This window comes from Plecotus auritus, assembly GCF_963455305.1.
Source record: "Plecotus auritus genome assembly, chromosome: 2".
Taxonomy (NCBI): Eukaryota; Metazoa; Chordata; class Mammalia; order Chiroptera; family Vespertilionidae; genus Plecotus; species Plecotus auritus.
Window position 1 is genome coordinate 46,940,309 of NC_137771.1, and position 23,478 is coordinate 46,963,786.

The 23,478-nt window shown below is 40.2% G+C and overlaps 1 protein-coding gene across 1 annotated transcript in view; it reads left to right on the forward strand.

Moving 5' to 3' along the window:
- UBE2U (ubiquitin conjugating enzyme E2 U) overlaps window positions 1–23,478 on the forward strand; it is a gene marked incomplete at its 3' end in the record, with an annotated part of 48,922 nt that overhangs the window by 5,862 nt on the left and 19,582 nt on the right. The window contains exons 4-6 of the mRNA XM_080654634.1: window positions 5,917–6,014; window positions 12,378–12,498; window positions 23,381–23,429. Of these exons, the coding sequence (XP_080510760.1) occupies window positions 5,917–6,014; window positions 12,378–12,498; window positions 23,381–23,429 (268 nt within the window). The remainder of the gene's footprint in view (window positions 1–5,916; window positions 6,015–12,377; window positions 12,499–23,380; window positions 23,430–23,478) is intronic.

Below are 23,478 nucleotides of genomic sequence, written 5' to 3' on the forward strand. Positions count from 1 at the left end.
AGGCCTCCACTCAAGGCTACAAAGTTTTAATTATAGAAGATAAATAAATCCCAACAAAAATGGTGGTAGCGGAGGAGAAACCAAGATGGCGGCATAGGTAAACATCTAAACTGCTGCCTCGCACAACAATTTCAAAACTACAACTAAAAGACAAAACGGACATCATCCAGAACCACAGGAAGGCTGGCTGAGTGGAAATTCTACAACTAGAAGGAAAGAGAAAAGCACACTGAGACTCAGAGGAGCTGCAGGAGGCAAAGGTACTGAGACGCGCGGAGAGGACTGGCAGCTGAGTGTGTGGCTGGCTTTCTCAAGTGGGAGGGAGACAAAAGCTCCTGACTCTGCTGAACTCCATTTCCGGGCAAGACTCTGGGGACCCAGATTCATATGGGGTGAAATTGGACTGTCAGGAAAGAAAAAAGCACACAGAGACTCAGAGGAACTGTGGAAGGCAGAGGTACTGAGGCGCGCACGCGGAGAGGGTGGTCAACTGAGTACGTGGCTGGCTTTCTCAAGCGGGAGGGAGACAAAAGCTCCTGACTGCACTGAACTCCAGTTCCGGGTGAGACTCTGAGGACCCAGACTCATTCGGAGAGAAACTGGACTGTCTGGCAACGGGCAGAACTCGAGGGCGGCTTTCTCTCAGAGGTGCTTGCAGCGATTACCGCAGGACACTGAGATCCAGGGGCCTATTAGGGCAGGGCTGATGGGAAACCAATGCTGTCTGCTCTACCCTGAGACTCCGCCCCATCCAAGCTGAGCAAGAGGCTTTTGCAATTTTGCAAGTCTTGTCTCATAAGGGTGTCTCCAGCACAGAAGTTCTCCCAGCGTAGACACAGCTGATCCTCACAGCCAATTGGCCTGGAGGTCAATTCCTCCCAGTGATACCAACAACAATCAAGACTTAACTACAACAAGGCTGAGCACACAGTGCACAAAGGGGTGCACCAAGAGTGTCCACCTCAGGTAACTGGGGAGGCTGAGCCACTGGGCCCTATAGGACACCTAGCACACAAAGCCACTCTGTCAACTCAGGGAAGCAGCCAAAATGTGGAGACAAAGAAACAGATCACAAATGAAAGAAATGGAGGGAAGCAAATGACTGGATATAGAGTTCAAAACCATGGTTATAAGGTTTTTCAAGAATTTTCTAGAAAAGGCCAATAAATTTAGTGAGACCCTCGAGGATATGAAAAAAGACCAACTAGAAATTAAGCATACACTGACTGAAATAAAAAATATTATACAGATAGGTAACAGCAGACTAGAGGATCGCAAGAATCAAGTCAAAGATTTAAAATACGAAGAAGCAAAAAAACTCAACTGGAAAAGCAAAAAGAAAAAAGAATCCAAAAATATGAAGATAGTGTAAGGAGCCTCTGAGACAACCTCAAGCGTACCAACATCAGAATTATGGGGGTGCCAGAAGAAGAGAGAGAGCAAGATACTGAAAACCAATTGAAGAAATAATGACTGAAAACTTCCCCCACCTGGTGAAAGAAATAGACTTACAAGTCCAGGAAACGCAGAGAACCCCAAACAAAAGGAATCCAAAGAGGACAACACCAAGACACATCATAATTAAAATGCCAAGAGCAAAAGACAAAGAGAGAATATTAAAAGCAGCAAGAGAAAAACAGTTAGTTACCTACAAGGGAGTATCCATATGACTGACAGCTGATTTCTCAACAGAAACTATGCAGGCCAGAGGGGAGTGGCAAGAAATATTCAAAGTGATGAATAGAAAGCACCTACAACCAAGATTACTCTACCCAGCAACACTATCATTCAGAATTGAAGGGCAGATAAAGAGCTTCACAGATAAGAAAAAGCTAAAGGAGTTCATCACCAGGATTATATAAAATGCTGAAAGGTATTCTTTAAAAAGAGGAAGAAGAAAAAAAGTAAAGATAAAAATTATGAACAACAAATACATATCTATCAACAAGTGAATCTAAAAATCAAGTGAATAAAAAAATCTGATGAACAGAATAAACTGGTGAATATAATAGAATCAGGGGCATAGAAAGGAGTGGACTGACAATTTTTGGGGGGATAGGGGTGTGAGGGGTACGGGAGAGACTGGACAAAAATTGTACTCCTGTGGATGAGGACAGTGGAGGGGCGGTAAGGGCAAAGAGTGGGGTGGGAACCGGGTGGAGGGGAGCTATAGAGGAAAAAAGAAGAACAATTGTAATAATCTAAACAATAAAGATTTATTAAATTTTTTTTAAAAAGATAAAAAATGGTGGCAGCCACCCAGCTGGAGAGAGCAGGAGGCTTGAGTTGCCCCTGATGATGGAGGAAGCCAAGATTCTGCAGCCCTGGCCTGCCTTGGCCTCTGCTCAAGGCTACAAAGTTTCAATTATAGAAGATAAATAAATCCCAACAAAAATGGCTGCAGCCATGGAGCAAGCAGGAGGCTTGGCTCCACTCAAGGCTACAAGTTTCAATTATAGAAGATAAATAAATCCCAGATACCAGGGCCTCTGCTTGGGTTGCCAGGAGGCATGGCCGGCCTGCAAACAACCATACACCCCTCACCCAGGCCACCCTATGCCCCAAGGGAACCCCCACCCTGGTCCAGGACACCCTTCAGGGCAAACAGCTGGCCCCCACCCGTGCAGCAGGCTTCTATCCTATCTAATAAAAGAGCAATATGCAAATTGACCATCACTCCAACACACAAGATGGCTGTCCCCATGTGGTCGAAGATGGATGCCCCCACGTGGACACAAGATGGCCAGTAGGGGAGGGCAGTTGGGAGGGATCAGGCCAGCAGGGGAGGGCAGTTGTGGGCGATCAGGCCTGCAGGGGAGGGCAGTTGGGAGGGACCAGGCCTGCAAGGGAGGGCAGTTGGGGATGATCAAGCCTGCAGGGGAGGAAAGTTAGGGATGACCAGGCCAGCAGAGGACGGAAGTTGGTGGTGACCGGGCCTGCAGGGAAGGCAGTTGGGGGAGACCCAGGCCTGCAGGGGAGAGCACTTGGGGGGGACTAGGCCTGCAGGGGAGGGCAGTTAGGGGTGACCAGGTCTGCAGGGGAGGGCAGTTAGGGGCCATCAGGCTGGCAGGGGAGCAGTTAGGCATCAATCAGGCTGGCAGGGGAGTGGTTAGAGGGTGATCAGGCTGGCAGGCAGCATGGTTAGGGGCAATCAGGAAGGCAGGCAGGTGGGCACTTGGGAGCCAACAGTCCTGGATTGTGAGAGGGATGTCCGACAGCCCGTTTAGGCCCGATCCTATGGGATCGGGCCTAAACGGGCTGTCGGACATCCCTCGAGGGGTCCCAGATTGGAGAGGGTGCAGGCTGGGCTGAGGGCCACCCCTCCGCCTGTGCACGAATTTTGTGCACCGGGCCTCTAGTCATATATAAAATGCAAATAGCCCTAAATCCTGTAATACTATTTTTATAAATTATTGCATTGAAATACTAGCACAAGTGTGCAAGTGAATGTTTAAAAAGATGTTTGTTCCCAATAACAATAGAAAAATATGGATAATTCCAATATCCATTAATATAGAACATTTTTTAAGTGAAATATTCTAAAGTTTTCCATGTATTGCTCTTAACCAGAACAAGGAAGATCTACTCTGTGGAATGGGACATGTGGACAAGGACATATAAGAACACCTCTTCTCATTGTATTTAATCAAGTAATTCCACTCCTCTCAGTGTTTATTTTAAGCAAATAATGGCAAATGTACACAACTAATTCTGTATCATAAATTTAATTTTATTCTTTAAAAATAGGTTTTAATTTCAAAATCAATAATGTGGTTGGAAAAATTACATTAAAGTACATAAAGTAAATTTAGGAGCAAGACAAGGATGTCCACTCTCACTACTTTTATACAACATAGTATTAAATGTTTTAGCCAAAGCAATTATGTGAGAAAAAGAAATAAAAGGCATCCAAATTGGGAAGGAAAAAGTAAAACTGTCATTTGCACATGGCCTGATATTGTTTATAAAAAAAAATTAATAAAGGCCCCTATCAGAAACTGTTGGAACTAATAAACAAATTTGATAAAGCTGCAGTATACAAAATTAATACACAAATATCTGTTGCATTTTTATGTATTAATAAAGAAGAGGAGGAAATATGGGAAAACTTGTGATTGTTCTTCTTTCTTTCCCTTACCCCTCCCAAGAGGAGGAATGACTTATCTAATTGGGAAGATCTGAGAAAGAATTGAGCATGTGTGGCTCAGCACTTTCTCAAAACTTTCCTTGCAATAAGCTGGACCTTAGAATGGGCACAGTCTCTGTTTCTTCAGGCAGGAAACCTAGGCAGGCCTCCATTTGAGGGGTTAAGTTCAAATCAGAGAGGCTTTTGTGGAACTTGATTAAAGCATTGATCAGCATTCTCCATTTCAGGCTTACGTATCGTGAAGTTGATACTTTTCACTTGCATCTTTTAACACTCTATTTATTATATACAAACCTTGGAGGAGAGGAATGTTATTAGCCCCCATCCACCAAAAACTGTGTGTCCAGTTCTAAGTCTTTAGATACATACAACCTAATTGCCTTTCACTGATGTTATTTGTAATCCCACCAGGAAGCACATATAAAGTTCATATTTTACCACTCTCCAATTCTGGACATTGTAACTTTGGAGAAATATTTTTTGACAATTTAATAAGAATCTTTCTGTTATTTTAATATGCACTTCTTTTGAATATTTTTGAGTTTAACAGTTTTTCATATCTCTTTATTGTGTTTTTTATTTCTTGAATTGTCTGACTTATTTAAAATGTTATCACATTGTTGTAGATGTTGCAAATATTTTTCTTTATTTGTCATTTTTAAATTTTATTGGTGCTGGGGTTTTTTATACATCTGGGATTTTTTTATATGGTCATATTTATTAGTCTTGTCCTTTGAGATTTTTACAGTTATCTTTAAGTTTAGAAGTTCTTTTCAAAACACAATCAAATTATTTTAACTTTCTTCGGGTTATTCTATAGTTTTGTTTTGCATATTTAACTCTATTCTTTGTAAAAAATACAGGTTGAGTTAATTAACTGTATCAGTGCAGAGGCCAAGCTTCCGTATATCTTTCCAATCTACACACAGACAGATCCTCAATCTATGACTTCTGTTTCTGGATCTAAAGCATTTACTGGTTATCACCATTTCCAGCCATTGGGGAGGGGGACAGAGAAAGTAAAACAATTTCCTTAAGAAAATATGATCCAGAAGTTATATACTTTATTCTGTTGATATCCCATGATTAAAACTTAGTCACATGACTTCTTGCTAGAGGGGAGGCAGGAGAAAATAGTCTGAGTAACCAGGTATTCATCTAAACAGTGTAGGTTAATGGGAATTGGGGCATGTATAGTCTTATTACAGAGAGGAAATGGAAGAGAGGAAGAGTAGATCTTAAAGGACAATGAGTATTTTGCAACAACACATTTTATACCATGTTTTCACCTTTTCTTTCACCACTGAATCATAATTTAACTTTTAACATACAACAGTTTTAATACATACTAGATTCTTTTTTTGAGTCCTCATTTGAGGATATGCTTTTATTGATTTTTGAGAGGAACAGAAAGAGAGAGAGAGGGAGAGAGAGGGGGAGAGAAACATTTATGTGAGAGGGAAACAGTGATTGGCTGCCTCCTGCACACCCCCTACTGGGGCTGAGCCCACAACCCTGGCATGTGCCTTGACCAGGAATTGAAACAGCAAATTTCCAGTGCACGGAAAAAAGCCCAACTGAGCAACACTGGCCAGGGCTGAAAGTCCATGCTTTTAATAGTTATACTGTATTAGATGGCATATGCATTGCACATAATTGTTCTGCTTTGTTGTTTGCTTTCTAACTTTGCCTATCAGATTTTGGTGTTCGTAACCTTTAGGTAATAATTTTATTATATATATCACTATTAATGTATTATTTTAATACAGTAGACCAACATACTGGTCGACCCTGTATAGATTTTTTGGACAACCCTCATAAGTGGAACACAAGCTATACATTGAGCAGCATCTTACTCACCCTCCAGGTAAGAAGAGATTAACATACATGCCCTCTTTAATTCTTTTAATTATCTCAGTTATTCAAAATATAAGAAATAAAACATATATTGCATATTTAAATGTTTGAAAGACTCAAGTAAGCTTATTTAAATCAGTAACATTTCTATATCAAGACTATAAAAATGGAACTTAAATTATAATGACTATTATTTTAAATTGACAACCAAAGAATACATATTTTATTTTATTTTTTAAAAAAATATATTTTATTGATTTTTTACAGAGAGGAAGGGAGAGGGATAGAGAGTTAGAAACATCGATGAGAGAGAAACATCGATGAGCTGCCTCCTGCACACCTCCCACTGGGGATGTGCCCACAATCAAGGTACATGCCCCTGACCGGAATTGAACCTGGGACCTTTCAGTCCGCAGGCCGACGCTCCATCCACCGAGCCAAACCGGTCAGGGCAAAAGAAGAATACATATTTTATGCAAGAAGTAAAGAACTGCTTGGATGGTTTTCATTCTAGAAATACAGCCTTAAGTTTTCTTTCAGTTCCTAATTTCACTTCATCGTATTGAGCAGGCCTCTAGACCTTTTCTCATTCATGAACCCACCTTCTTCAGAGAAGTGAATCAAGTGGCTACAATGTAAAGTGCTCCGTTTTATCTTTTGTTTCTGACAGTGCTAGCCAGTTGCTCTTTTACATGCTTTCTTTTTTAAAACCATTTCTTATTGTTCAATTACAGTTGGCATACAATATTACATTAGTTTCCGGTGCACATACGCCCCAGCGATTAGACATTATATAACTTACCAGTGATCATCCTGATAAATCTGTTAGCCCTCTAACACCGTAAGTAGTTGTTAGGACATTATCGACTATATTCCCTGTGCTGTACTTTACATCCCCATGACTATTCTGTAACAACAAATTTGTATTTCTTAATCCCTTCATCTTTTCCACCCATCCCTCCCAGCCCCCTCCCATCTGGCAACAACCAAAATGTTCTCTGTATCTATGAGTCTGTTTCTGTTTTGCTTGTTCATCCAGTGAACAATTAAACCAGGGATTGTATTCTCCCCTCTGGTAGAAGCCTGTTTCTAGCATGCTCCCTTTGCTTCTTGGATCCATGGTCCTTCGCAGCATGCCTTGGTGTGGTGTTATTCTTGACGCTCAGGGAGCCTCCTTTCTCATCCATGCCAAAGTAAATGACTTCCATGTCACTTGCTTTGACTACTTCTATCCAGCTCATTATTAATATCTGGAGTTTGATTATCTGAAATACTTGGAGAATAAAGTATTATGGCTTAATTGAATCTTCTCAGTAGTAGAATTATAATAAAAATTTTATTTCTCCCATTTCTTATTTTTTAATTGAAATAAAATAATAGTTTTCTGTCTAGTCATCTTTATATACCAAGTAAAATTTAATCTTTTTAAAGATTCTATGTTTCATTCATTCACTTATTCATTCATTCATTCATTCATTCATTTGTTTTAGAAATGTATATTGAACATCCATGTATGCTAGCCATGTTCTGGGAGACATTTGAGCAAAAACTTTCAGGAAGCGAATGAGCATGATATACAAATAACTGGAGTTGATATTTTGAATTTTTTTAAAACTGGGTCATATTCCTATCTACCTCTTCAAACTAGGATCTGCCTTCAGAATAGAAAACCGAATGGTCCCAAAATGTAATGAGGGAGGGCAAACCAGAATGAAATGGTGAAAATTCTGAATTGCTGAGTAATTTAATACAAGGTAAATTTGGGGCTCTGAGATTAGATTATTTTTGCCACATACTCGTTTGTACTATTGCACAAGTTTCTTCACTTCTGAATATCTCAGTTTCTTCATTAGTGAAATGGATCTGTTAGTAGCTACCTCGTAGATTTAATAAATTATTTTAATACATGTAAAATACATGGAACCATGTGTGGTCTAAGAAAATAACTCATTAAAAGCTAGTTAATTTTACGATTGTCCTTACTTTTAAGCAGTAATGCAAAGTGACAACAAGTGTTGTCATGGAAATACATCATGGGAAGCCAGTAGATGACAAAGTTGTTTGTCTTTTTATTTTTCAAACAGATTTATAAAACAAATATGCCTATATTGCAGAAGTTTTTAAGACAGTGGAAAGGAAAGGAAAATTGCTGGTAATCGTAAAGAAAAACCCTAATCCTACTGTTATTAGTATTTTCTTCTGATCTTTTCTCCTATTTTTCTGTTTAAAGTCTTTCAGTTTCACATTCACTAAGGGTTAAGCCCATTTCTGTTGCCTGACAAATGATTTACTTCTCCTCACACCTGGGCTCTAATATACTGGGCCATCCCACTCCTATTACATCTTCATGCCTTCCTTCACTCCCAGTGCTTGGTTCAATTCAGACTTAGAAGCATTTGGAGTTCTAAACTCTAAAGTTACAAACTTAAGCAAGTCTTGGACCTTAAAAAGTACTCAGGCCAGTTCTCTATCTGACTGACAACCCATTTTCTCCTTCCCTCTTCCTCAGTCTGTCTGGCTAGCAACTGCTCACATTATGAAGTCAAATCAAATAAGTGCTCCTCTGGAATGTCTTTCTTGATTTCTTTTCCTTGGTGGAATTGATGGCTTTGGATTTTGAGGGACTGTCTTCATCCCTTGCAAATTTCTATCAGAGCTCTACGATACTGTCATACACATACTATTTCCTTATCTGCCTTCCTTTATTGGACTACAAGCTCTTCAAGGTCAGGGAATGGGTCTCATTCATCTTTGACTGCCCCCCCCCCCACCCCAACACCCAGGGCAATGTTGACATTTAGTAGGTACTAAGTAACATGAAGGAAGGAAGGAACCTGAATTTTTACATGGTTGCAATTATGACATACATGTATAAATTAGACAGCCTATCTTCCATATTACCGCAGTTAATATTTTGATAGCTATTTAATAGTCCTTTCAAGGTCGGTGTGGCCCAATAGAACTTTCTGTATGGATGGAAATGTCCATGATCCGTGCTATCCAATGTAGTAGCCACTAGTCACATGTGGTTACTGATCACTTGCAAAGTGACTAGTGTCATGAGGAACTGAGTTTTTCATTTTCTTTTAAGTAATTTAAATTGTCACATGTTACTAGAGACTACTGTAATGAACAGTATAAGTATAGACCAGTGGTCAGCAAACTCATTAGTCAACAGAGCCAAATATCAACAGTACAACGATTGAAATTTCTTTTGAGAGCCAAATTTTTTAAACTTAAACTTCTTTTAATGCCACTTCTTCAAAATAGACTCGCCCAGGCCATGGTATTTTGTGGAAGAGCCACACTCAAGGGGCCAAAGAGCCGCATGTGGCTCGCGAGCCGCAGTTTGCCGACCACAGGTATAGACCATAATTTCTGATTACTTTCCTTTGAATAATAGTGAGACAGATTTAAAATGATCACATTGTTATTCGAGGGAGTGATACTTGCCTGGCTGATGTGACTCAGTGGTTAAGCGTCGATCCAGGAACCAAGAGGTCACCGGTTCAGTTCCCAGTCAGAGCACATGTCCGGGTTGTGGGCTCAGTCCCTAGTAGGGGGCATGCAGGAGGCATCCCATCAATCATCGATGTTTCCATCTCTCTATCCCTCCCCTCTCTTCTAAAAAAATCAATAGAAAACCTTATAAAAAAAAAAAAAGAGGAGTGCTACTTGAAATAGTGTTTAAAATATTTTAACATCCCAATATACTTATCATCTCCTAAATTTTTTATAATCTTAATTTTTTAATATTTCCATATATAATGCAAAGGTAATTATCAACACCCATCCACAGAATGAATTAATTTATGGGCTTTAATTAATTGGATATTAGAAAATGTGCTTACTGGTGAAGTTGTTTACTGATGCTTCAGATCTTTGAACTTACCCTCTACAGAGCTTCCTCTGTTATTTTATACCATCACATGGCTAATTTAAAAGTTGGATTTTTATTTTTTACCAGCTTAGCAGGGCTTCTGATTTATGCATTTTAATATATTCCTTATATTCCAGTTCTTAAAAATCATTAAGTAGACTTGGTAGCATGTGTACACATTATGTGAAAAGGTCTTAGGCGCAGTGTCAATGTGAAGACTATTGAATAAACTTTACCAGATGTTCCTCTCTGAGTAAAATTATCTTTCCAGCCAAAGGCCTAAAGCTTGCTCTGGTAGATAAGTTTCATCTGCTTCCCACCCACTTTGAAAGGTATAGTGCAATCCACATTGAATCCTGATTTAAGCAATTATAATATTTTTGGAAATGTAGCTCAAATGTGTTTTCCAAATAGGAATACTCATATAGCAGAAAATTCTTATTGCTTTTGAAATATCAGATGTCAAGTTATTGCTTTCATTAGTGAAAGATTGCCATCATTTCCATGACTCTTGAGTCACAACTACCCACTTTGATCTGTGTCTACACTTAGGTATTCTGTTAGTTAGTTATATATTTTGGCTACATTGTATTATATAGTTTTCATGTTATAATATAATATTCTAAATACTGAACTATTGAATAAATATTTGCAATTTAGGCTAATATTAACTTTGAGATGCCAGGTAAAACAATCATGGTCTAACAGAACTATTAAGTTTTGGTTACTGCTGGTCCAGATGTGCATATATTATCACTAGATGCCTGGTGCATGAATTCGTGCACCAGTGAGGTCCCTCAGCCTGGCCTGCGGAATCGGGCCGAAACTGGCTCTCCGACATCCCCCAAGGGGTCCCAGATTGCAAGAGGGTGCAGGCCAGGCCAAGGGACCCCACCAGTGCACAATTGGGGCCAGGGAAAGATGCAGGAGGTTGGCCAGCCAGGGAGGGACTGCGGGAGGGCTCCAGGGCATGTCCAGCCTGTCTCAGTCCCGATTGGCTAGACCCCAGCAGCAAGCTAACCTGCCCCCTGGTGGTCAGTGCACATCATAGCGAGTGGTTGAGCGGCCTTAGCATATCATTAGCATATTACACTTTGATTGGTTGAATGGACGACTGGACACTTAGCATACTAGGCTTTTATTATATAGGATAGGCAGAATTTTAAAGAAATCCCATTAGTCTCCCATCCTCTGGTTATTCAATCAAACAATTTAGGTAGTGCTGTGAAAGGACTTTGCAAATGGATTGAAGGTTACTAATCAACTGACCTTGAAATCAGAAGGTTATCCTGAATGGTGCAGGGGGACGCAAAGTAATCGCATGAACCCTTAACGACAGAAGAGGAAGGCAGAAGAGTCACTCAGAGAAACACAGTGGAAGAAGAAGGGATGTGGCAGGAAGGCACATCAGAGAAATTTCGAGCATGAGTACAGTTTTTAAAAAATATGTGTTTACTGATTTTTAGAGAGAGAGGAAGGGAGAGTGATAGAGAGATAGAAATATCAATGAGAGAGAAACATTGACCAGCTGCATCCTGCATGCCCCCCACTGGGAATTGAGCCTGGACCTGGGCATGTGCCCCGACTGGGAATCAAACCAGTGACCTCTTGATTTATGGATTGGTGCTCAACCAATTGAGCCACACTGGCAGGGCAAGAGAAGGATTTTTCATGCCTTTACTGCCTCTGAGATATAAGGGTCCAAGTAAGGACCTGCATGATACCTCTTGAAATTTCAGGTTCAGTTCCTATTCAGGGCACATACCTAGGTTGCTGGTTCAATCCCTGGTTGAGGTGCATACAGGAAGCAACTGATGGATGTTTCTCTCTCACATCAATGCTTCTCTCTTTCCTAGCACCATTTATTGAATTTGATCTTGGTTTTATACTGTACATTCATTAGCCAAACATTAGGATCAAAGCAAGTTACAAGTTACTTCCTATAACTTATTCCTTCCTATCACATAAATTTAAATTGGGTTTATGTATAAAGGGGACTAAACATTAGAAAATATTAAAACATTTCCATTAAAAAATAAAACTTTAAAATGGGGAGATATCTGTAATACTATCAACAATACAAATATATTTAAAAATGAAAGAAAATAAAACTTTGCATTTACACATGAGGGTATATTTGGATAACAGATAAAACAAAATTATGTATTAAGGCTTGTGTTCATTTCATTATTCCTCTAGATCATCAAATGATTAATTTGGTATCTGTAGTAGTTTCTTTCTTTCTTTTTTAATACTCACCCAAGGATATGCTTTCATTAAATGTCAACTGTAATTGAAAAATAAAATTAACAAAGAAGACAAGAACAAGAGTTTCTTGAGAGTAGGGACCCTGTCTGTGTTTGTATCATCTTCGGGTAGATATATTGTAGGCATTTAATAAATGCTTCTTGAATGTTGTATGTATTGGTTGCTCTTTTTGCTTTGAGAAAAAATTTACTTTAAAAAAACTGTGTCCCTTCTTTTTTCTTATAGGTTATGCTTTCTAATCCAGTGCTAGAAAATCCAGTGAATTTGGAAGCAGCCCAAATACTGACTGAAAGTGAATCTATATACAAACTAATAATTCAAAAACTTTACCATGACACATTACTATGTAAGAAATGCCACCTTATCATTTGCCAGTTATTAATTATATATTTATAGCAGATAAGTGATCTAGCAAATAACTGTTATATAAAAGAATATTTTCTTGTATTCATTTTCAGTAATGAAATTATATTAAGATCTCTCCTACTGTACCTCTCTGTCAATCCAATTATATGATCTTTTTTAAAGATTAACAACAATTGTCAGCTTAGTATCTTTAAATGTAATGGTTGTACGGATGGATGGTGCCAGTTAAAACTAGTCTACCCATCATAAAGCTATGACATCTAGTTTTAACTCTTTGATCTATAATGGATATTTCCTAGATTTCACTGGCAGCACCCCAGATATTACTGATCTGGGATTCCCTTCCTCTTGATTAGCAAAATGCTCAGCTTTTTTCTTTGTTTTACTTCTTTGTTTGTTTGTTTTGTTTTGTTTTTGTTTTGACAGTACATCAACCCCCTGCTCCCCACCCCCTCCAGGGATTCCTTCTAAGTGACTATGTAGAAATGGTATCTGAGGCTCTTCAGTCTTTCTCTCTCTTGACTAATGTTTATCTGATACCCGTGGTTTGCTCACTCACATTCTGCCAGTAACCTCTACATGACTCCTATCTCCATCACCTTCATGGCTCCTGTTTCTCTCTGCAGTTAGCAGAACAATGCTGTTGGCGCCTATGCCCAGAAGGGTTTGCCACAAGGGAGGGCTGGGCCCCTAGTGGCATGGTTATTTCCTTTCTATCCTGCCCCTCCTCTTCCTGCAGTGCACAACCTGGCATAGTAGCCTGCATCATCACCTCTTCAGTCAGCAGGCCTTGCTGTCCCAACTCATTCTGCTGTTCTTACTTCTCTCTCATGTGTCTTATCTCCCAGATGCCCATTCTCCCTTTTTCCGGTCCCCTTCTAGAACCTGCTAGTCCATTAGCTAGGTCTGTACAATTGGAACTAAGTTCAAATGTTTCTCCACAGGGCTTCTGGGTCTGATGCAAATGAAGCAGTTTGGATCAGGCATCTCTTCTGGTTTGTCATGATTGCCATGAGGTTCCTCAAACATCCCCTGACAGTTTTGAGGCTTGTTTGTACACAGAGGAGTCATATTGCTTTACCCTGACCACATTTGTAACCTACCAGAACGCTGTAGCATCCACTGCTGTATCCTCTGCACTCAGTAATCATTTATGAATGAATGCAGGAAGGATACATATCACTTAACCTTCCGTTGAGCCCTGCAGGACTATCATTATAAAGAAAGATTCTGTAACAAAACTATGTCCAGATTCTGGCAAATGGAAATTTAAAAGCTGGTTTTAAAGAATTTTCTGAAACAGATGATTCTGTGCAACTGATTTTGTGTTTGCCCTGCAGAGAGAAAGGATGAGAAGAAAACTAAACAAAAATTGGCCCTTCCTTTTGTCCTCCTGTCTGGTCGGCATCAGCCTTCATCCCTTTTCATGTCTTCAACTTTGCTATCAAACCACACAGAAAAGCTGTCCAAATTGCCAAATCACCCAGGGAGTGAGCAACAAAACAGATAGTACTTTGGCAGGTTTGGAAACAATTTTCTCTCAATTGTAAAAACCCTGTTGCCTTCTTGTTGCCAGTGTTGCTTTTGAGAAGCCTGATTTCCTTCAGATGTCCAGTTGCTCAGATGTGATAGATTTTCTTTCTGGAAGCTTTAAAATCTTCTCTTTATTCCCAGTGATCGGAAATTTCTTGATAATGTTTCTTGATGTAGTTTTTTGTGTGTGTTTTGTTTTGTTTTTTTCTCCTCGTTCACATGTAGGGCATTTGATAGATGGTTTAAATCTGATTTTTAAAACTTTAATCCTTTAGTTCTGGACATTTTTCTTATGTAATTTCTTTTATAATTTATTTCCCCTTCATTTTCCCTATTCTTTCATTTAAATATACAGATACTTAGATATGGGATTATTGATCCTTTAATTCTTTTTTTTTAATTTCTTTATTGATTAAGGTATTACATATGTGTCCTTACTCCCCCATTACCCCCCACCCCCCATTCATGCCCTTACCCCCCTGTTGTCTGTGTCCATTGATTAGGCTTATATGCATGTATATAAGTCCTTTGGTTGATCTCTTCCCCTATCCCCCACCCTCCCCTACCTTCCCTGAGGTTTGACATTCTGACTGATGTTTCTCTGTCGCTGGATCTATTTTTGTTCATCAGTTTATGTTGTTCTTTATATTCCACAAATGAGTGAGATCATGTGGTATTTTATCTTTCTCTGACTGGCTTATTTCACTTATCATAATGCTCTCTATCTCCATCCATGTTGTTGTGAATGGTAAGAATTCCTTCTTTTTTACTGCAGCATAATATTCCATTGTGTGGATGTACCACAGTTTTTTAATCCACTCATCTGCTGATGGGCATTTAGGCTGTTTCCAGATCTTAGCTATGGTGAATTGTGCTGCTATGAACATAGGGGTGCATATATCCTTTCTGATTCGTGATTCTAGTTTCTTGGGATATATTCCTAGAAGTGGGATCACTGGGTCAAATGGGAGTTCCATTTTTAGTTTTTTGAGGAAATTCCATACTGTTCTCCACAGTGGCTGCACCAGTCTGCATTCCCACCGGCAGTGCATGAGGGTTCCTTTTTCTCCACATCCTCGCCAGCACTAGTTATTTCTTGATTTGTTGATGACAGCCATTCTGACAGGGGTGAGATGGTACCGCATTGTTGTTTTGATTTGCATCTCTCTGATGATTAGTGACTTTGAGCAGGTTTTCATATGTCTCTTGGCCTTCCTTCTGTCTTCTTTCGAAAAGTATCTATTTAGGTCAGTTGCCCATTTTTTGATTGGGTTGTTTATCTTCCTTTTGTTAAGTTGTTCCCTGTAAATGTTGGAGATTAAACCCTTATCGTCGATATCATTGGCAAATACATTCTCCCATGCAGTGGGCTTGCTTGTTGTTTTGTTGATATTTTCCTTTGTTGTGCAAAAGCTTTTTATTTTGATGTAGTCCCATTTGTTTATTTTCTCTTTAGCTTCCATTGCCCTAGGGGCAGTATCAGTGAAGAAATTGCTTCGGCATATGTCTGAGATTTTGCTGCCCGTGGATTCCTCTAGTATTTTTATGGTTTCCCGTCATATGTTTAAGCCCTTGATCCATTTTGAGTTTATTTTTGTGTATGGTATAAGTTGGTGGTCTAGTTTCATTTTTTTGCATGTATCTGTCCAATTTTCCCAACACCATTTATTGAAGAGACTGTCTTGACTCCATTGTATGCTCATGCCTCCTTTGTCAAGTATTAATTGAGCATAATGGTTTGGGTCGATTTCTGGGTTCTCTATTCTATTCCACTGATCTATATGTTTGTTCTTGTGCCAGTACCAGGCAGTTCTGAGAACAGTGGCTTTGTAATACAGCTTGATATCTGGTATTGAGATCCCACCTACTTTGTTCTTCTTTCTCAGGATTGCTGCAGCTATTCGGGGTCTTTTTTGATTCCAGATGAATTTTTGGAAAGTTCATTCTAGGTCTGTAAAATATGCCATTGGTATTTTATTGGGAAGTGCATTGAATTTATAGATTGCTTTGGGTAGTATGGACATTTTGATGATGTTGATTCTACCAATCCATGAACACAGTATTTACTTCCATCTGTTTATGTCTTCTTCTATCTCTTTTTTCAGTGTCCTGTAGTTTTCCACATATAGGTCTTTTACCTCCTTAGTTAAGTTTATTTCTAGGTATCTTAATTTTTTTGGTGCAATGGTAAATGGGATTGCTTTTTTAGTCTCTCTTTCTGTAAGTTCATTATTGGTGTATAGAAATGCCATAGAATTCTTGGCATTAATTTTGTATCCTGCTACATTGCCGAATTCATTTATTAAGTCTAATAATTTTTTGATGGAGTCTTTAGGGTTTTCTATGTACAGTATCATGTCATCTGCGAATAAGGACAGTTTTACTTCTTCTTTTCCGATTTGGATGCCTTTTATTTCTTCTTCTTGTCTGATCGCAATGGCTAATACTTCCAGCACTATATTGAACAGGAGTGGTGAGAGTGGGCATCCCTGTCTTGTTCCTGTTCTTAGGGGAAATGGTTTTAGTTTTTGCCCATTGAGTATGATGTTGGCTGTTGGTTTGTCATATATGGCTTTTATTATGTTCAGGTATGATCCTTCTATTCCCACCTTGCTGAGAGTTTTTATCAAGAAAGGGTGTTGGATTTTGTCAAATGCTTTTTCTGCATCAATTGATATGACTATATGATTTTTATCTCTCAATTTGTTTATGTGACGTATCACGTTTATTGATTTGTGGATATTGTACCATCCTTGCATTCCTGGGATAAATCCTACTTGGTCATGGTATATGATCTTTCTGATGTACTGCTGGATTCAATTTGCTAGAATTTTGTTGAGGATTTTGGCATCTATATTCATGAGGGATATTGGCCTAAAATTCTCTTTCATTGTGTTCTCTTTATTTGGTTTTGGTATTAGGGTGATGCTGGCTTCATAGAAGGAGCTTGGAAGTGTTCCTTCCTCTTAAACTTTCTGGAATAGTCTGAGGAGGATAGGTTTTAGTTCTTCCTTGAATGTTTGGTAAAACTCTCCTGTGAAGCCATCTGGCCCCAGGCTTTTGCTTGCTGGAAGCTTTTTGATGACTGCTTCAATTTCTTCCATAGTTATCAGCCTATTGAGATTTTTAGAATCTTCCTAAGTGAGTTTTGGAAGGTTGTATTTTTCTAGGAATGTGTCCATTTCCTCCAGGTTGTCTAGTTTGTTAGAATAGAGTTGTTCATAGTATTTTTTAACAATCCTTTGTATTTCTGTGGGGTCTGTTGTTATTTTGCCTCTCTCATTTCTGATTTTGTTTATTTGGGTCCTCTCTCTTTGCTTCTTGTTGAGCCTGGCTAGAGGTTCATCAATCTTGTTTATCCTTTCAAAGAACGAGCTCTTGGTTTCATTGATCTTTTGTATTGTTTTTTTGGTCTCTATGTCATTCATCTCTGCTCTGATCTTTATTATTTCCTTCCTCCTGCTCACTGTGGGCTTTTCTTGTTGCTTTCTTTCTAATTCTTTGAGTTGTAAAGTTAGATGATTTATTACTATTTTTTCTTGTTTTTTTGAGGTAGGCCTGTAGAGCTATAAACTTCCCTCTCAGGAGTGCTTTCATTGTGTCCCATAGCATTTGCATTGTTGTGTTTTTATTGTCATTAGTCTCCAGGATGTTTTTAATTTCTTCTTAGATCTCATTGATAACCCAATCATTGTTTAATAGCATGCTATTCAGCTTCCAAGTGTTTGAATTTTTTGGAATGTTTTATTGTACTTTATTTCTAATATTATGCCATTGTGGTCTGAGAAAATGCTTGATATGATTTCAATCTTCTTGAATTTGGGGAAAATTTTCTTGTTACCCAATATGTGGTCTATTTTTTTAAAATGTCCCATGTGCACTTGAGAAGAATGTATATTCCGTGGCTTTGGGGTGAAATGCTCTGAAGATGTCAATTAGGTCAATCGGATCTAGTGAGTCATTTAGAATTGCTGTTTCTTTGCTGATTTTTTGTCTAGAGGATTTATCCAGTGATGTCAGTGGTATATTAAAGTCCCCTACTATGATTGTATTGTTGTCGATCTCTCCCTTATATCTTCCAGGAGCTTTTTTATGTATTTGGGTGCTCCTGCATTGGGTGCATATATGTTTACCAGGGTTATATCCTCTTGTTGTATCAATCCTTTTATTATAATGAAGTGGCCTTTCTGATCTCTTCTTATGGCCTTTACTTTGAGGTCTATTTTGTCATATATAAGTACTGCTACCCCAGCTTTTTTTTCATTTCCATTTGCCTGAAAGATGTTTTTCCATCCCTTCACTTTCAGTCTGTGTGAGTCCCTTTTTCTGAGGTGGGTCTCTTGTAGACAGCATATATATGGGTCGTGTTTTTTTATCCATTCAGCCACTCGATGTCTTTTGATTGGAGCATTTAGTTATTATTGAAAGGTACTTGTTTGTAGCCATTTTTATTTTTTGTGTCTGTGTTCCTTCTTACCTTTTTATTTCTTCTTTTTACACTAGTCCCTTTAGCATTTCTTGCATTGCTGGCTTGGTAGTGATAAACTCCCTTAGCGGTTTTTTTGTTTGTTTGTTTTTTGTTTTGTGTTTTGTTTTTTTTTGTTTTTGTCTATGAAGCTCCATATTTCCCCTTCAATTTTGAATGATAGCCTTGATAGATAGACTATTCTTGGATTCAGTCCCTTGGTTTGCATCACTTTGTAAATTTCCTTCCATTCTTTTCCGGCCTGATGTGTTTCTGTTGAAAAACCATTTGATAATCTAATGGGAGCTCCCTTGTATGTAACTTTCTGTCTCTCTCTTGCAGCCTTTAAGATTCTCTCTTTGTCCTGAATATTTTCATCGTAATTATGATGTGTCTTGGTGTGGGTCTTTTCGGGTTCATCCTGTTTGGGACTTTCTGTGCTTGTGTGACATTTTTCTTCACCACATCAGGGAAGTTTTCTGACATTATTTCTTCAAATAGGTCTTCTAACCCTTGTTCCTCTTTCTGTTGTTCTGGCACCCCTATTATTCGTATGTTGCTTCGTTTCATGTTGTCCCATAGCTCCCTTAGGCTCTCCTACTGTCTTTTACTTTTTTTCTCCAATTGCAGTTCAGTTTGGCTGTGTTTTGCTTCCCTGTCTTCTAATTCGCTAATTTGGTCCTCAGCTTCTCCTAGTCTACTGTTGGAACTTTACATGGTGTTTTTCTATTGCAACTATATGACTCTTCATTTCTTCTTGATTCTTACATAATTTGTTGATTTTTTCATCCATTTCTTCTTGATTCTTACAAAAGGTGTTGATTTTTTCTTCCATCCGGTTTATGAACTCTATGACCCTTATTCTGAATTCTTTTTCTGACATATTGCATGCCTCTTTTCACTTAGCTGCTTTTCTGGCGATTCCTCCTTTTCTTTCCTTTGGGGGTATCTTTGTCTACCCATTTTTTGTCTCACTGACTGATCTAGATGTCAAGTCAGGCAGGGGCAGCTCCTTGGGTGGCAGTGGCTTCTCAGGCTGTGGTGCTCTTCGGGCGGTCACAGTAACAGCTGCTTCTCAGTTGGCAGCAGCTCCTCTGGTGGGTGCTGTTCACAGCAGTGGTGTCTTCTCTGGCTGGTGGGGGAGGCTGCTTGTATAGCTGCTGTTCCTTGGACGGGGGTGGGTAGATTATGAGGTTGCTGTTCCTCGGATGGGGAAAGGTTGCTCGCATCTGCTGCTCCTTAGACGGGGGCTGGCTGCTCACATGGCTGCCGCTCTTCGGACAGGGGCAGACTGCTTGCATGGCTGCTGCTCTTTAGATGGGGGCTGGCTGCGTGCTGCTGCTGTTCCTCAGATGGGACAGGCTGCTCATGATGCTGCCACTCCTTGGACAGGGGCAGGTTGCTTACAGCGCTGCTGCTCCTCATATAGGTGCGTGTTGCTCGTGCAGCTGCTGCTCCTCAGATGTGGGTGGTCTGCTTGTGTGGCTGCTGCTCCTCAGATGGGGATAGGCTGCTCGTGTGGCTGGTGCTCCTCAGCAAGGGGTGGGCTGCTCACACAGCTGCTGCTCCTTGGATGGGGGCAGGCGGTTCATGCAGCTGCTGCTCCTCAGAAGGGGGCAGTCTACTCACACAGCTGCTGCTCCTCGGATGGAGCAAGTTGCTTGCATGGTTGCTGCTCCTCAGATGGGGGAACTGGCTGCTCACACAGCTGCTGCTCTTTGGACAGGGGCAGGCCACGTGAAGCTGCTACTCTTAGGCCTGGGGCGGGTTGCTCACAGGGATGCTGCTCCTTGGACAGGAATGGGCTGCTCACGTGTCTGCTGTTCACATGGTGGCAGTGCCCTGGGCTAAAGCGTTGGGCAGGTCAGAGGGGAGTGTGCTTCAGAACTCACAGGAGCCTGTGCCTGGGGTGGCTGGAGCCTCATTGATCATGGGATCACAGCCTAGGTAGCAGGTCCCTGGCAGGGGTGGCTGTAGAGTCCCAGGTGTTATCTGAGGGCACTCTGGGTGGAGTTGAGGCTGGGCACCCAATTACAGCAGCTCTCCACTTCAAAAAGGCTAGGCCTCTGAGGACAAGCTGGCCTCCTGGTACTGTTTGCAATGGTAGCAGAAGCTGCCTAGTTAGGCAAGCCTGATTAGCCTGCCCCTGAAGGTCCTGTGGGATCTAACTGTGCCTCATTCACTCACACACACACACACGCGCACACACACACACACACACACACACACACCTCACCTGACCACACACTCCTTTTTCACTCCCTCACTCACTCACTGATGCTCTTTCCCTCACTGCCACATTCTTCCTGCCTCTGTAGTTGGGTCTGGGGTGTTTTTGATCCATTCGTGGATGGAGTTTCCTCTCCAGGTGTCTGGTTATGTGGCTTGCTCTCAAGCCCCTTGGCCAGACAGGATAAAATTCACCTCAACAAGACACAACACAAAGGGAACTAAGCACAAATGTACTCACAACACCAATAACCCCAATATAAGTGACCACCTGAGAAAAGAGAGTTAGGGGAGAGAAAAGAGAGCACAAATTATATCATAGAGAGAGAAAAGGATAAGAGATAAAAGACAAAGGAAGAAAAAGGAAATATGTATGTATATATATATATATATATATATATATATATATATGTGTGTGTGTGTGTGTGTGTGTGTGTGTGTGTGTGTGTAAGACACCACAGAACCAATAGATAAACCAAAAAAAAAATACAAACACCAAACATCCAGCAAAGAGGTTGGGGCAGAATCTGTAGAGGCTGAGCTTATATACTGAAAATAAGATTAAGAATTGAATGAATATGGGGAGGACTTCAATTCAGTATTGAGGAAGTAGAAAGGGAATAAGTGGATAAGAAGGAAGAGAATGAGAAGAAAATAATAATAATAAATTTACAAAAAGATTGATTTAAAAAACGGTCTAAAAAAATTAAAAATAGCAAATAAAAAATAGTGATGGAAAAATAATGCGAAAAGAAATAGAAAATAAAGCAACAAACAAAAACAGGAAAACAAAGAAGAAAAGAAGAAAAAAAAGGATAATAATAAAATAAAAGTGAAAAAAGTGAAGTGTCGTTCCTTTGGCTGGCTTATGATCCCAGTTGTCTGTACCATACTGTTTCTCAGTTTCCCATTGCTGGGGCTGAAGATTTCTCTTTAGGCCAGTTCCTATGACCTCTCAGGGAGTATTCAGATTCCTTTGTATTATTCAGGGTGAGATCTGGGTGTGACTGTATTGGTTGCCTGGAGACTGGAGGGAGGGGCTATCTCTCAGGAGAAAATGGTGACCGGGGCTCAGTTATGACTCAGCACCAAATGCTACCACCTCTCCTGTACCGCCCACTCTCCCCAGATTCCACAAGTCCACACCTTCTCCCACACCTCAGCCATGGGTAAGTGGCTGTATCCGAAAGATCCTACGAACTAGGTTCAGTGAAGAAAGGCACAGGCCCCAGAGCAGGGAAGGACTGCATCCCTGCAAGCTCCTCTCTTGCCGGCACTGCGTGGTCCAGCCAGCCCTTCAGGGCTGCCTCTGAGCTCAGATCCAAAATCCAGAATCCAAAGTCCAAAATCCCCTACCTCCCGCAGTCCCATGGACCCTTTTTTCACAGTCAGACGCTTTGCCTGTCCTCAGGGAAGCAGCTTGGCGCCGTGTGGTTTCCCCTGACCCTCAGGGCACAGAGGTCTGGCAGACTCTCCTGCCTACATCTTTGATTTCACCTTTCTCCAGGGGACCTCTGCCCCTCCCGGCTGCAAACTGTCCCACCAGCTGAGTCTCCTTCGCCAATTTGGGCTGAATTCCACTCGTTTCAGCTGCTAACTCTATTTGCTCCAGGACAAGGCTCAGGACACGTCCGTCTATTCCACTGCCATTTTGTCTCCCTGATCCTTTAATTCTTAAAAAAATCTACTTTCTCCTATTATCCATCTCTTTGTTTTTTGTTCTATATTTTAGAAAATTTTCAGAAAAGTATGTTTCTATTTTTTCTCCCTGTTTATTTATTTTGATGACCCCCTTTCATGATATTGAATTTACTCAAATGTCTAGGATCTTTGACTATTCATATGATGAACATATGGTGAATGGAAAACAGTCATTGAAAAAATGGGGACTATTTAAATACAGACTGGACTTGTGGTCTGTTTTGTTTCATTACAGGGTTATTCTGTGGAGGATACCATTAGTTATCATTGGTTAGGCTTGAAGCCATTAGTTAGGCTTGACTATTTCCCCTGAGATAAATCTGGGAGAGAGATGCTAGCTGCTTACACACTGGGAGCTGGACAGGGGGGAGAGAGTGAGCATCTTATCTCTTCAATATGATTTATTTGATTTAGTCACCAATTTCAGTCCCTTACCACACTCTTGTTCTGCTTTGTGCCTAGTCTACTCCAGGCTCTAGCCTCTCTGACTCAGTTTCTCCAGAGAGTACACCTCCTTCCTCCTACCTGGGCTGTGATGACCATCTGGGTGCACAGGATGAGGGGGTCAATCTTGGGTGGCTGCGCTGTTCCTCTCACCTTTCTGAGGTATCTGGCACCTCCAGTTTCTGGATTGTTCCTCACGTTCTGAAGTATAAATCTGCCTACTTTTTATTGCCACCCCCCACACCCTGCCGCATCATGTAGTTAGGTTTCAGATATCTACGTCCTGCTAGACAGTTACCCCTTTCCACCGGCTTTCCATCTTGAAATTTTTTCTTGCCATCTTTTTTTTTGGCTCTCCTTGAGGTTTTATACCTTATTTTTATTCCCTTATTACCGTTTTATTGAGAGTTTGGAAAGAGTGCACATAAAGCCATGTATTCAATCTTCTAAGTAAAGCAGAATCTTTTCTTTCTTTTCTTTTTTTTCACAGTGGATAAAGTCAGCTCTGATTTACCTAAAGACTCAGATAAATTTATCAGGTAAGTTTTTCTTCATACAATTCTATGTCAATTTATTTAATAAAGGGCT